The sequence below is a fragment of the Podospora bellae-mahoneyi genome, chromosome 7, assembly GCF_035222275.1.
Source record: "Podospora bellae-mahoneyi strain CBS 112042 chromosome 7, whole genome shotgun sequence".
NCBI classification, from domain to species: domain Eukaryota; kingdom Fungi; phylum Ascomycota; class Sordariomycetes; order Sordariales; family Podosporaceae; genus Podospora; species Podospora bellae-mahoneyi.
The window spans coordinates 3,069,082-3,082,199 of record NC_085886.1 but is presented as its reverse complement, the minus strand read 5'-3'; the positions used below and the strand labels follow the sequence as shown (position 1 = coordinate 3,082,199).

The 13,118-nt window shown below is 52.7% G+C and overlaps 4 protein-coding genes across 4 annotated transcripts; 2 read left to right on the top strand and 2 right to left on the bottom strand.

Moving 5' to 3' along the window:
- Positions 1-672: 672 nt before the first annotated feature.
- Positions 673-1,811, bottom strand: KTI12 (kti12, chromatin associated; the record flags this gene model as incomplete). Its single annotated transcript, XM_062882626.1, has 2 exons — positions 1,702-1,811; positions 673-1,641 (listed from the first exon to the last, which is right to left on the bottom strand). The coding sequence occupies exons 1-2, from the start codon at positions 1,705-1,707 to the stop codon at positions 673-675; spliced, it is 975 nt and encodes a 324-aa protein (XP_062728689.1). The 5' UTR covers positions 1,708-1,811.
- A 738-nt stretch (positions 1,812-2,549) lies between these two features.
- QC761_710760 (uncharacterized protein) lies at positions 2,550-3,383 on the top strand (the record flags this gene model as incomplete). The annotated part of the gene is made up of 1 exon (XM_062882625.1): positions 2,550-3,383. One exon carries the CDS (start codon positions 2,550-2,552, stop codon positions 3,381-3,383), a length of 834 nt encoding a protein of 277 aa, XP_062728688.1.
- Positions 3,384-6,590: 3,207 nt separating this feature from the next.
- QC761_710740 (uncharacterized protein) lies at positions 6,591-10,963 on the top strand (the record flags this gene model as incomplete). The annotated part of the gene is made up of 2 exons (XM_062882624.1): positions 6,591-8,848; positions 8,984-10,963. Exons 1-2 carry the CDS (start codon positions 8,789-8,791, stop codon positions 10,961-10,963), a joined length of 2,040 nt encoding a protein of 679 aa, XP_062728687.1. The 5' UTR covers positions 6,591-8,788.
- A 305-nt stretch (positions 10,964-11,268) lies between these two features.
- On the bottom strand, positions 11,269-13,005 carry cyp8 (cyclophilin peptidyl-prolyl cis-trans isomerase Cyp8; the record flags this gene model as incomplete). Its single annotated transcript, XM_062882623.1, has 1 exon — positions 11,269-13,005. One exon carries the CDS (start codon positions 13,003-13,005, stop codon positions 11,269-11,271), a length of 1,737 nt encoding a protein of 578 aa, XP_062728686.1.
- Positions 13,006-13,118: the final 113 nt, after the last annotated feature.

Sequence of the window (13,118 nt, the reverse complement as noted above, 5' to 3'; positions counted from 1 at the left end):
AGGAAGAGGTCCAGCCCCTTTGGGAGGTTCGGCTGTCTGCTTACGACGAAACATCTTGTTGATAACAGGACTTCAAAGGAGGTAGAATATGAGGTAAAAGAAAGGAGTGAGTATGAACGAATAGTATGATTATGCTCTCAACAAGCAAGAAACGTAGACATCATGCTTTTTATACTCGTCATCCGCCATCACGCCAAGATTGGGCCTGGGCAGAATACACCATAGCAAGTGTAGATCTTTCCATCATCATACCAAACCCTCCATTCAAGCTGCTATTCTAAACCTCAAAGCAAGCCCTAGCCCAATGTCTGCGCGGTTCTCGACATTTGATGATAGAAGTGATGCTTCAAGATGGTGGATCATAAGGTCTCGGCCAATCACGTTGCGAGATTTCCACTTACAGCCGCCCAAATTGGGCACTAACCTGATCGATGTCACATCGATGTTCCATGCGCGACCACGGCGGCAACCTAACCCAGACTGTCGGGACAGCATATATATATGTTGGTCTCCAGGTCTCATCACAGCCCTTCATCTTGATCGATCGCTGTGCGCGCGGCTGCAATACCGAACTGGTTTGTTTGATCGTTTATTTTCGGAGTGAACAGGCGAAACACACACTGTCGGCCACGCAGCTCAACTCGACACACCTCCATGACCTCGCGTCTCACCTCACCCATCCTTCTCAAAAACATCATTCAGATACCCCACAAAACTCTCCCTCAACCTCCCCGCCGCCAACTTCCCGACCCCCTCCAGTCCAATCCCACCCCTATTCAACCCCACAAACGCCCTCCTATACCTCTGCAACTGCGCCAACCCCAGCTTCCTCCCGGGCAACTCCAACACCAACTCCTCCCCCCCATCATCCCCCCCATTCACCTTCGGCAATCTCACCGTCCCCCCCTCCCCCGCCTCATTTTGCTTCTCCAATATCCTCTTCACAATATCCTGCGTCTCCTTCTCCAACACATACAAATAATCCCCCCCGGGATCCTTATCCCTCTGCACGGTACTCTTATTGGGTATAACCTTCTTCTTGGCCCCCTCCCCAGCAACACTATCCCATATCTGCTCGTACACCCTCCTCGCCTGCTCCTCATCATCATCCCAAATAACCGTAAACAACGGCGAGTCCCACCTCGTCATGGGATTCGGCTCCTCATACCGAAACACCAGATTGTCCCAGTTCCCAGTTGAGTAACCTTCCACCCCACCCTCAGTCCGTAACCTCTCCTCATTAATCTCCCTCGCCTTGTCGACAGGGCATCCTATCTGTAATATCACCGACGGTGTAGCGAGGTTTTTTGCTTCACAATGGAGCTGATACCGCCACCCCTTGATGTAATTCATGCCATCGAGGATGACGATATCTTTTGGGGATAGGACTCGCTTGACGGCGGCGTAGATGGAGGCGCGGGCGTCCTTTTCGGAGGCGTTTGCGCTGCGGACGTGGGCGGGGAGGGAGGAGGGGTCGAGGTCGTAGACGGTGCGGGAGACGGACTGGGTTTCGTCTGAGATGAGGTGGAGGCGGTAGGGGGATGGGGGGTTGGAGGAGGCGATGCGCTCGGCGAGGTAGGTTTGTAGCTGGGCGGCTCGGTGGGATTTTCCTGAGGTGGGGAGGCCGGTGAGGATTATTAGCTGGTAAGAGTTGGTTAGGTGGTCTGATTGATAATGTATGGTAAGGAGAGGGGGGCATACAGGCATGTTTGCAATGGTTTATAAAGACGAACTGGGTCGCGCGCGTGGTGGTGGTGGTGAGAAATGAGGACCTTGAAAACCTGGGGGACATAATTATGGCGGGGTATCGTGGAATCTTGGAGGGGCAGAGCTGTGTGGGGCCCATTTGATGGTACCCATCGATGAGGAAAACATGGTGGGTTAGGGTTGTTTGTGATGATCGGGGTGAACCTTGATGGCCAGCCTTCTTCCATCCAGTTCAACATCTGTTTACATAAAATCCACTCCCTGAATACCTGACACCATCGGCTCGAAGATGAAAGCGACATGAAGTTTGTTTAATATGACGCAGTTTGTGACAGCCCTTAGCTTACTCGCCTTGAGCTGGAGAGAACGGCTTCCCTCGATAGATCAGTTTCAAGCCACCTGAGCGGCGTTGGTGAGCGACAACCAATGAGACGTGTGACGCAACAAGACAAACACGCCAGACGCAAGCGCCTTCATGAGGCTGAATCGGCTGTTAGCGCCCATAATGGTCCGTTTATGCCAGCTTTCAGTCTTCAGCCCACGGTTGGAACAAAGACGGTTTGGGAGCTCCGGCCCAGCCTAGCGGTCAAGAGCTGACATGAGCTTGGTTGAAATGTCCTGCCAAGAGCCAATCGAAGGAATTTGTATCCTCAGCTTCATGCTCGTTTTCTAATTATCAAGAAAAATCTTCATTCTTGAATCAAACGATCCAGTACGTATACCCATGACTGAGAATACAACATCTGACTGTGAGCCCCTTAGCACATTCCTAGTCCGGAATGACCTCCCTTCATATTCTTGTCCTCCCTCAGTTGTAACTAAATGTAAATAATTACTTCAAAATGGTCCTCCACTCCCTCAACAGTATCTCCATCGTCGAGCTAGCAATCTACACCCCCGCCCTCCTCATCGCCATCCTCCTCTCCACCCGCCATGGCTTCCGCAAAAACGCCGGCTGGCTCTACCTCATAATCTTCACCACCACCCGCATCGTCGGTTCCTCCCTCAACCTAGCCACCATCGCCTCCCCCTCCAACCCCAACCTTATCGTCGCCTCTCAAGTAATGTACTCCACCGGCGTCTCCGCCCTCGTCATCTGCCTCTCCAACCTTTTAGGCCGAGTCCTCCTGGGTATCCGACAACAAGGAACTCATACGCTCATCAGCCCACGCCACCAGAGACTTGCGCAAGTGGTGATATTGATAGGGTTGATACTTACGATTGTAGGGCAGAGTATGATGAGTGGTGAGATTGGGGATGCGGTTAGTGGGACGACGGGACAGCAGGTGGAGGTGGTGACTGTGCCGAATGAGAGCCAGGCTGGGTTGGGGTTGACTATGGCTGGGTTGGGGTTTGTAGTTTTGGGGACGTTGGTGACGATGGTGGAGATACGGGGGGTGGAGCCAGGGGAGAAGAGGTTGTTGTTTGGAGTTGGGCTGGCGTCGCCGTTTATGATTGTCAGGATCGTGTTCTCAGGGTTGGCTACATTTGGTACAGATCCGAGGTTTAAGAGTTATGGCGGGGTGGGGAGTTTTGTGTGGTATTTTCTTGGGATGGGAGTGATTATGGAGATGATGGTTGTGTTGATATTGGAGGGCGCTGGGTTGACGTTAAACAGGCAGCCGAGTGCTGTGCCGGTTGGGAGGTGGAGAGAAGGAAAGTTGGAGGTTCATTGATGGGAAGAGATCACGATGGATATAATTGTCGGGTTATGTGTATTAATTTTATTCTGTCCCTTTGTCCATCACCTGGCATTCTGCCAAATGTCCTCTCGAATTCTTTCATACAATATGTATGACAGAAAACTTCTTGTTATACTTGGCAACAGACCGATGTTCTTTTATTCCCTTTTCTATTCCGAACCTCCAAAGCTGGTCACTGCGATCATGACCGAAAGTAACCTTCAATAAACCAACTCGCTGATACTTGATGGGTGAATTCCCCCCAACCTGCTCCAGTATAATACAAGTAAAAGTGCGAGTATCATACTCTATACCAAGGGGTAGACATGTAATTGTGAACCCGACACTAGCATGGACATCCACAGTATGCCAGCACAGGCACGCAGACATAAACATGTGTTCAGTCCGCAACTGGCAGGTCTGGGGTTCCTTTTCACCGTCAATACTATGAAACAATTGGGAAAACCAGGTAACCAAAGACCTCAAGGTGTGCTCTCAAGACACTTCCGAAATACTGTGGTCCTTTACTTACACAGCTGACGCTTTCAATCCTCGGGATGGTATGGACACAGTAGCCGAGCTTCTCCAGCTTATAATATAAGGACGGTTCAATAGCACTGGTCACCGATGCCCAGGACCACGAAGGTGCGCGGTAAGGAGTGGAGAGTCTGTTTCCCGGAGTGTTCACCTTCTAGTCCAACTGCCCTTCAAGATTCTCTCTCCACATGCCTGCAAGATATGTGCGAGCTGGTTTTTCTCGTAGGAATGCCTTGGCTAGGCCCGCCAAAGCAGGTAGCTTGTCCTCGTCATAGGTCAAGCTACAGTTTGAGTAGATCGTGACAACTGATTGCCAACCATCCAGAAACACACCATATTCTTTCCCAACATGGTTTCTCGCAGGTGTCGACGAAGATAAGGAGGCAGACGATTCTGCGTCGTGGTCCGCAGTCACTTCCAGTTTGTTTCTCATTCCTTGATGTTGGATTGACCCTTTTGTGCTCTTCTGGGACAGAAGAGTCGTATAGAAAGGAGCTGCTTCGCACTGGGTCTCTTTGCGACATTCCCACAGCATCTGGCTGTCTGCAAAATGAAAAACCCGTGGCGACATGATTCGCTCCTGGAATGCCCAGCCTCTTGATTGTAATGACCAACTGGAAGTACACCTTTCTGCGAAGCCTGGATCGAAAACATGATAATCATGATTGTCGCGACATGGATGTCCGCTAGGAGCCTTGATCTGTCGAGTGAATGGTACGGGGTCTCTCTTCCGAAACAAGCCACCTTCTGGACTTGTAGAGGCAGTAGCTGCAATTTTGCAAAGCGAATTCGCGTAAACCTTCCACATGGCGGCACCTTCGTGCTCCCAGTCTTCAGTAGAGTCCTGGATGATGCAGAGGGCATCGATCCACATGTAACGACCGCCGAATGCCCGGGCAAGCACAATCAGATCCTGAAATGTTCGAGGAAGCTCACCGATCGGCAGTCCCTGGCGGAAGGAGTCTAAGGTTGAAGATGAAAGCATGACCCGCTGAATCTTTACCCCCCACATGTAGCTCAGAGTAATGTACTGGGCTCGGGCGTCCACCCGGTCCTCTCCGGTTAACACGAGTCTCAAGCTTCCAATCTCTTCGGGTCCGATATCTAGAAGCCGCGAAGGAAGGTTAGCTGTATTTTGACCCGAGGGTTCCAGTGTTGATGCGCATTCCTTATGAGATGTTTGACAATGTCTAAGCCAATGAATGGCCAGGCGCATGGTGGGACTTGTCCCCGTTGATGTATCATTGCCCCGCGATATATCACGGTGCATGTGATGAGCCCGCAAATTATATGTGTGTAGTTTGATGAACTCAGCATACTGACGAGCTTTCCGATTAGTAGTGTCTGGTAACGAACGGGGTCTTACCAAAGTCTGGGACCAAAGTGAGGCTGGTGAAGGTGTATTCATGCTCGTTCCGGTATGTAGCAATGAAAATGTGCTTGCCATGTTTAATCCAATCTTCTGGCCCACTGGTGATTGTAGATGATGTAGTGTCAGGAAACTGGCAGTCTGGTTCTACCCTTGACTTTTGTTTCCCCTTTCTGAGCCCACGAAGTCTCACGTCTTGCACGGCGTCTCGAAAGGACAGTTGATCATGGTGGCATAATCTAAACGTCCCATATCGCTTCACCCTAAGGTCCATAGGGTGAGGATATATGAGGCTGATGCAAGCTGAGCAAAGGGTGGTAGGGGACGTAGACATCGGCCTACTACCCTCAACTTCTTCCACTCGTGGACTGCACCGCTGTCCCTTTCTCTGCATCATATTCATTACCTTCATAGTTCTCCGCAGTTTTTGTATTTGAAAGTAAATTCAGAAGCCTTCAGGAGTAAAAGAGGTTTTTATGAATGACATCCGTGGAAAGATCGGTGTAACGCCTGAGGGGGCCTTGTTGCTGCCTCACCCTACCAGGCTAATTCGTCGGCCTGCGATAATATTGATGCGGATTGCTGGCTTGGCCAATTGGGCGGAGATGATGGCAGCTCTTTGGCTGCGTGACCGGACGCGTGACAACCACTGTACAGAGTATTTGATGTCCATCAGCAAGAAGGCTCATGGGTAAGTCGATGACGAGCATGAATGCAGCATTTTGCCCAAGTGCCCAGCTTGGAGGGTATCCCCCAAACGTAAGGTAGCTACTGTGAGTCGATGAAGATTTCAGGTGTTTGATTCAAAGATCCAACGTCCCACTGCTGGTGCTCATATGATGGGCGTTGTTGGTTGTGGTTGGTAGGTATAGCCCGCAGCCTTGTCTGCGGTGTGCCTAGGAGCCTCAAAGCCCCGGGAACTCAAGGATAAGCTCGGGCGGGGTAAGCCGCCCCGATCAAGAGGTTCTGGAGCAAGATCTTGAATATGGATTCGTGTGACGATCAGCCTTATTTTTGATATCGCAATTCTCGCGTATCCTGGCCTATGAGTTCATGTTGTACAATCGAGAGCTGTGGTGGTTGTGGTACTTTACTGTGCAGTACAGCAAGTCAATCCAAGTTGTCTCATTGGACAGAAGGGGTTAGGTGGGTAGTGGGGTTCATCCGAAGTGGGGGAAACGGGTCCCGAACCGATCTGGGATCCGGGCTCGGCCCGATAATGCCAAGAACATCATTGGACCCCACGCAAACACTGATTGATCACTGATCTTCATCCTACACTCATCAACCACTGTTCTATATACAGTCTACTGGCTTCAAAACAATCGACTCTGACTGCCGACATATGCGACACATGACTACAAGAAGCCACAATGCCGCAGTGCGATTCAAGATGCTAGACGCCAATGTGTCGACAAAATATTGAAACACAGCCACAAGTGCCACTTCCTCACAAGCGCCGGCAGTGGTAGAGAAAGTTCCACAGCGTACCAATAGTACAGCGGCCCGACAACTCTCCTGACTGTCGGGAATCCCATATACTGCCCCATGAGTATAATCTCCACCCATCTTATGCCGCATCCATCCCCTAATTTGCGCGCTCGTAATAACTTGAGATACAGATGCATGGCGTTAAGCCCCTGCCTGGGGTTGTGTTCGAAATACTCGACAGAATAGGAAGGCCAGAACTGACATCTGCCGGTCCCTGCATGGCGTTCTGCAGCCATAAGCTTCGTGGAATCGTGATGATGCTCTGGCAAGGGGCTATGTTTAATTGTTGTAAGAAGTGGTCAATGCATGGGCTTTTCCCCCAGCTTTGCCTGATGGAGTCTAGTGTAGGGCTGTGTGCGGGTTAGCGCCATCTGGAGGATCTGCGTGATTTGACATCTGGTGAAGGGAAGGGAAGGGAAGGGAAGGGAAGCCCTTCTGCGCCTCTTGGATATTTTGTCCAGATTCGGCCACTTACAACCTCTGCTGCGAGAAAGTCTCTCGCCTCAAGATGATTCCATCTTTGGGACGTTACACCGAGACGCTATTCGCCAAAGACCGACCTGCCTTCGGGCGTCTGCAGTTGCTACACACACACACACACATACACACGCACACAGAGCATCTCCATCCGGTGCCCGGTGCTCAATGACGTTCGTGGGGGTACCAATGTCACATGCTGACCGAACACAACTCCCCGCTCGGTCCTGAAGATGTCTTCAACAACGATGATCCTCGATATACCGTGTCAAGACAAGTCTGCCAGCCATATGCCCTTCCATCCGGCGAAACAGTCATAATATAGAACAGCATCGTGCCATAGTACGTGTCGACGCTTTGTCTAGGCAGAGGCAGCCGTATCCACCCCCTCGCTAGCTAGCTCGACGTCGTTTAAGTATGGGCGGTGACGGCATCACAGCATCTCAAACGCCCCGAAATGTCTTCCGGACTGGCAATTCCGCACACTCTCGACATTTTCCATCCCGTATTCCGCACTTGGCGGCACATAAGTGAGCAGCCACGCCGGCGAGAGAATGTTTCTAGAAGGGCTCTCCAGACCCAGCATGCAGCCATCGCCAGCCATGGGCGCCATGCCACCCATAGCGAGCTCTTCCCCTTCTCGCTTGAGGTGATCTCGTTGACGAATCAGATCTCGCGGGGACCTTTTTAAGCTTCGAACCCCGGTCTCGTCTGGGAGCGCCGCCAAGCCTGATCATGTCCCCTTCTGCTGGGAGAACGCCTTCGCACAGGTGTCCCAACTAGGAAAGACCCCTGTCGTCTTCGTCTCTGCTCCACACCAGCACCGGCCAATGGTTAGATGGTGACAACACCATCGAGAATCGAGGGTTCAAACACATGGTGAAGGTCTCGCTTCACGACAGCAACACGCCCAGTTGCCCCGAGCGCCAAGGTACCCGTCTAACTAGAGGCTGTGGTGCCGCTGTCAGGGGCTGTGTGGGCAATATCATGTCGTGGGCAGCGGGGGCTGCTTGGCGTTTTCTCCATCTTCATCACATTCGCAGCCAGTTGCAGCCCATGGCCCTATGAAAATCAACCCATGAACCGAGGAATTGACTCAAGGGTTCCGCGGGAGACACGATACAACTCTGGTCAACCTCAACCGCCCCGGACTTGAACCTGCGGCCTCCTGTGCACCTTCTCCATCCTCCATACCCCAACTCTGTTTATTATAAGACCTCAGCCGGACAGGCTCCTTCCTAGGCATTCTCCCCACACCTCGGCCGCCACTCAAACACAGCATTCTCGTTCTCATTCGACATCCTCAACGACTGCCTTGTGCCTCCTTCCGGATAGCGCCAGCTCCCTCCCGGTGAGCAGCCATAGCAGACGGCCACTGAGACGGACGACCCACCCCAGCTCGGGAGCTAACTTGAGGCTCTTTGGTCGATGCCACCGGCGAGTGAGACTGTGCCGTCAGACGCGTTGTGTTCAACCCGGGTCTTGTACCGTGTTTGGTATTAACCAGCCAGTTCCAATCTTCAAAATGGTCTATTGTGGGAAGCCAAGTAAAGGATGCTCCAACTGTCGTGATCGAAAGATTCGCGTGAGTAGCCATTTCCTTCAGCCTATTTGCCACCGATCCCACTCAAGGGTGCTTGTATAATCAGCAGACAATCCACCGCGACTCCATCTTCTGCCCTCACTATCAAGCCACCGTCCTGGCTAACATAGCGCCCAGTGTGATCAGAGAGCACCAGGATGCGGCCAGTGCGAAAAGAGGCATCAGACATGCCCTGGCTATCGAAATCTAGTGGATCTCATGTTCCGCGATGAGAGCTCCCACGTCATCAAGAAGGCCAAGGCGAGGGCCCGCAAGAAGGGGAATCTGATCGTTGAGCCATCAACACCGTCTGGATCCGAGGGGAGGTTGTCAGTCACACCAGAACCTCGGGGAAAGCCATCGGTAACGATAGTAGTTCCCGCCACCCCAGCCCCAACCAGTCCCGCAGATTCGGATGCATGGGGATTCGACGACAGCCTACTGATGTCACCAGAGTCGGGAAGCTGGCCAACAACACCTCCCGCCATGGCACTCTACAACATTCCGGCGGTATGCCAGGAACACGGCTTTGCCTTCTTTTTTTCACGATTTGTGACAGCACACGAAACGGCCTGTCACCAGAAATTCGACTTTGTCCGAGAAGTCTGGAAGCCCTCCCGGACCAAGCGGGAGCGGCAGGTCGACTCTGTCCTCGCCAGCTTGACAGCGGTGGGACTGATGGGCATGGCTAGTTTACAACGGAGGAACGATCTGATGGATGCTGCGAGGAAGTCGTACGGGGTAGCGTTGGGACTGACCAAGGATGCGTTGAAAGATCCGGCAGAGGCGGTCAAGGACAGCACCATGCTTTCCATCTTGATCCTCGGTGTCTTTGAAATGATGGCCGAGAGCCCAGCGCGAGCACGAACAGTCACTGCTTTCCAGGAGCATGTCAACGGTGCTGCCGCCTTGGCTAGAATACGAGGACCAGCCCAGTTCCAGACCCGAGCCGGAAGACGAATGTTTTCGATGCTCTGCCAAAGAGTTGTGATCAGCTGCGCAATGAAAGATATGCCTATGCCACAACACTTGAAGGAGCTCTGGCATGAGATGGCCAAGACTCTGGAGCCTGGGAACCCTACCAGACACCTCATGCCCCTGGTGTGGCGGGTTCTTCAACTCCGTCACGATATCAAGAATCATGTCCTTACCGATCCAGAGATCATTGTCGAGCAAATCCTCTCTATTGAGAACGACCTCGAAAAAGTGACAGACAACATGGCCCCGTCATGGCGATACCGTCAGTTCAAGGTAACCCAGCACCACGACGCCGTCTTCGAGGGTTACTGCCACCTATACCCTTCCCTCCACCACGCCAACATCTGGAATTGCATCCGGACCACCCGCGTTCTGATACTGGAGACCATTCTGTCTCAAATATCCGAGGACTTTTCCTCTTTCAACCCACGTCTCAATTCGAGCCGCTACATCGAAGAGTACAACCACGCCCGCCGGAAACTCAAACGCCTCGTCTACGATATCTGCGCCTCGGTCCCCCAACACCTAGGACTAATGGACCCAGTAGACGGCTCCATCGGCTCCCAAGATGAAGACGACACCTCCGCCCGCATCGCCACCGTCGAGGTCCGCGAGACCCCCAGCCCACCAACCTCGCCTTCCTCTCGATCGTGCGACTCCACCAGCCCTTCCGAACCCCGCCGTCACCTCGCCGGCCTGACAATCCTCGACGTGACAAAAGCCCGCGACGAAGACGACGAAGCAGAGCGGTACATGCTCCTCGTCTCAGCAACCAGCACCGTCGTCTGGCCGTTGTATTTGGTGGGGATGAGCACTGCTTGCACCGAAGAAATGAAACACTGGGTTGTGGGAAGACTGAGAATGGTGACGATGGAGACGGGGATCAAGCAGGCGGATGCGCTGGCTAATCTTATTGCTGATGAGGGGGGTGTTGGCGGGGTGGACTGGATTGATCCTACTTTGGAGCAGACAATGGGGGGAGATGGGTTGTTGTTGTCGCCGGATATGCTATCGCATGATGGGTGGGGGAATGGAGGGGGGTTGTATGGATTGGGGTTGTCGCCGTTGCAGGTGCCGATGGAGTATATGGGGGATGATTTTGGGGTGGGGGTTGGGGGTGGGGATTTGGTTTGGGTTTGAAGAATGGAAGGGGAAAAGATGATGAATGATACCAGACTATTTGAAATTCTTGTACATTTTTTTTTTTTTTTTTTTTTTTTTTGTATATTATCATGGCCGCTGCCGCTGATGAGAAAGGCAGATGTGATGATGACCCGAAGTCATGAAATTTCGGAAGATTTATTACAAAACCCACTTCTTGCAGTGTGACGAAATTTTTATTTTTATTGCCGCTTTTCCTGCCAACATATACACATGAATCATTCGCATTGTTCAGGTAACCCCCAAACGCCAACAATGCTTTTTCCACCCATAATCACCACCCATCAAAATTCCCAAACCCCCCTCCCCCCACCCTCGTCTTCTTCTTCACCGGTTCCTCCCAAGTATCCGTCTCCCCTTCCCCTCCCCTCTTGTCTCTGTCCCTTCACCTCCTTCAAATACTTGCCCACCCCCTTCCCACCCCCCTCCTCCCCCCTCAACCTCTTCCCCGTCCAAGTAGTCCTATCATCTTCCGTCCCCCCCTTCCTCTCCACCTCCTTCTTCTTCTCCTCCTCCCTCTCCCTCTCCCCTTTCTCCCTCAAAAACTCCTCAAAACAATCCACCAATACCACCACCTCCTTGATCTTGATCTCCTCCAAAGGCCTACTATCCCCCCCCACCCTCGCCCCCTCCATTTTTGCTAGTGTCCCCTCCGAATCAACCACCCTCCCAAAAACGGTGTGCTTCCTGTCCAAATGCCTCGCCTCCCGATACGTGATAAAAAACTGACTGCTGTTCGTGTTCTTCCCCTTATTCGCCATGCTCACCACCCCGCGTTTATCATGCTTCAACGGACCCTCCAGCTCGTCATTAAACGTCTTCTTCCATACACTCGTCCCACCTCTCCCCGTACCAGTGGGATCACCACCTTGGATCATGAAATTTTTGATGTTTCTATGAAAAAGGGTGTTATTGTAGTATCCTTTCTGGGATAAGCGCAAAAAGTTCCAGACGGCTTTGGGGGCGAATTCGGGGAGGAGTTCTAGGGTTAGGTCCCCCAAGGTGGTGGAAATGCGGACGTAGGCGGGGTGTTTACTGTTGGAGAGGCGGCGGGGTTTGAGGAGGTATTCTTCTTCTGAGAGGAGGGCTAGCGAGCCGGAAGTGGAAGGGGTGAGGCCGGTGGAGGTGAAGGAGGCGGCGGCGGCGCCGGTGGTGTAGATTGCCGAGTTGGAGGGTTTTTGTTTTTCTTGGATGAGGGATTGGCGCGGGGTGGTGGTGGAGGAAGAAGATTTGGTGAGGGTTTTGGAAGAGGCGGATTGGTTGATGTCGGATGCCAACTGGCGAGCCTCACGGGCGCGGGCGACGGCTTCTTTTGCGCGGAGGACTTTATCCCCTATTCTTCCCAGGGCGTCGATGTTGATGCCGCTTTCCTTGCGGGTTTCGGCTTGTTCTGGGGTGAGTGCGGCTTCCTCGCCGTCTTGAATATGTTTAAACTGGCTGAGGTCACGGCTGGCGGCGTTTTGGGGGTCTTGCAAGGTGATGATGTCTTTGCGACCGAACTCGGCGTCGTCGACGAGGTCGCGCCACATTTTGGGCTTGATGTTCATCCGCTCGACGGTTTCCCACGCAAAAACGTTGGCGTAGTTGCCGTGGCGGATCGCAACGATGTGGGTGTTGTCGGTGAAGACCTTGAAGGTGACGGGGTCGATGAAGTCGCCTTTGCCGTCGGTGGGGATGCCATTGCGATCGTTGCTGTCGTTGGTGTCGGCGTTGCGCGCAAAGTTGAGCCTGATCAGGTCCTTGGCGGAGAGTGGTTTGCCGTCGACGGGGTTCGTTCCTTTCTTTTCGAGCCAGGCGCTGATGACTTCGACGTCGAAGATGGTGCCGTCGGCGGTGCAAACTGGGTTCTTGAAGGGTTGGAGACTGGCGGCGCAAAAGTTGAAGGGAAGGCGCTTGAAGCTCGCATGCGCTCCAGTTCGTTGCGCGCGTGATCCTGCATTTGCGCCGACACTGGCGCCGTAGGCATCGGCGGATGACCACTCGGAATGGGTGATATATAGCTTGTCCGTTCCTTTACCCATCTTTGCGACAGGTTTGGTTAGGGGGTGGTCACTGGTGATTGGGGTGTGACGTAGAGATGGCGGGACGGGAGCAAACAAAACAATTGTTGATTTCCAGAAGGTTGTCAGGCACA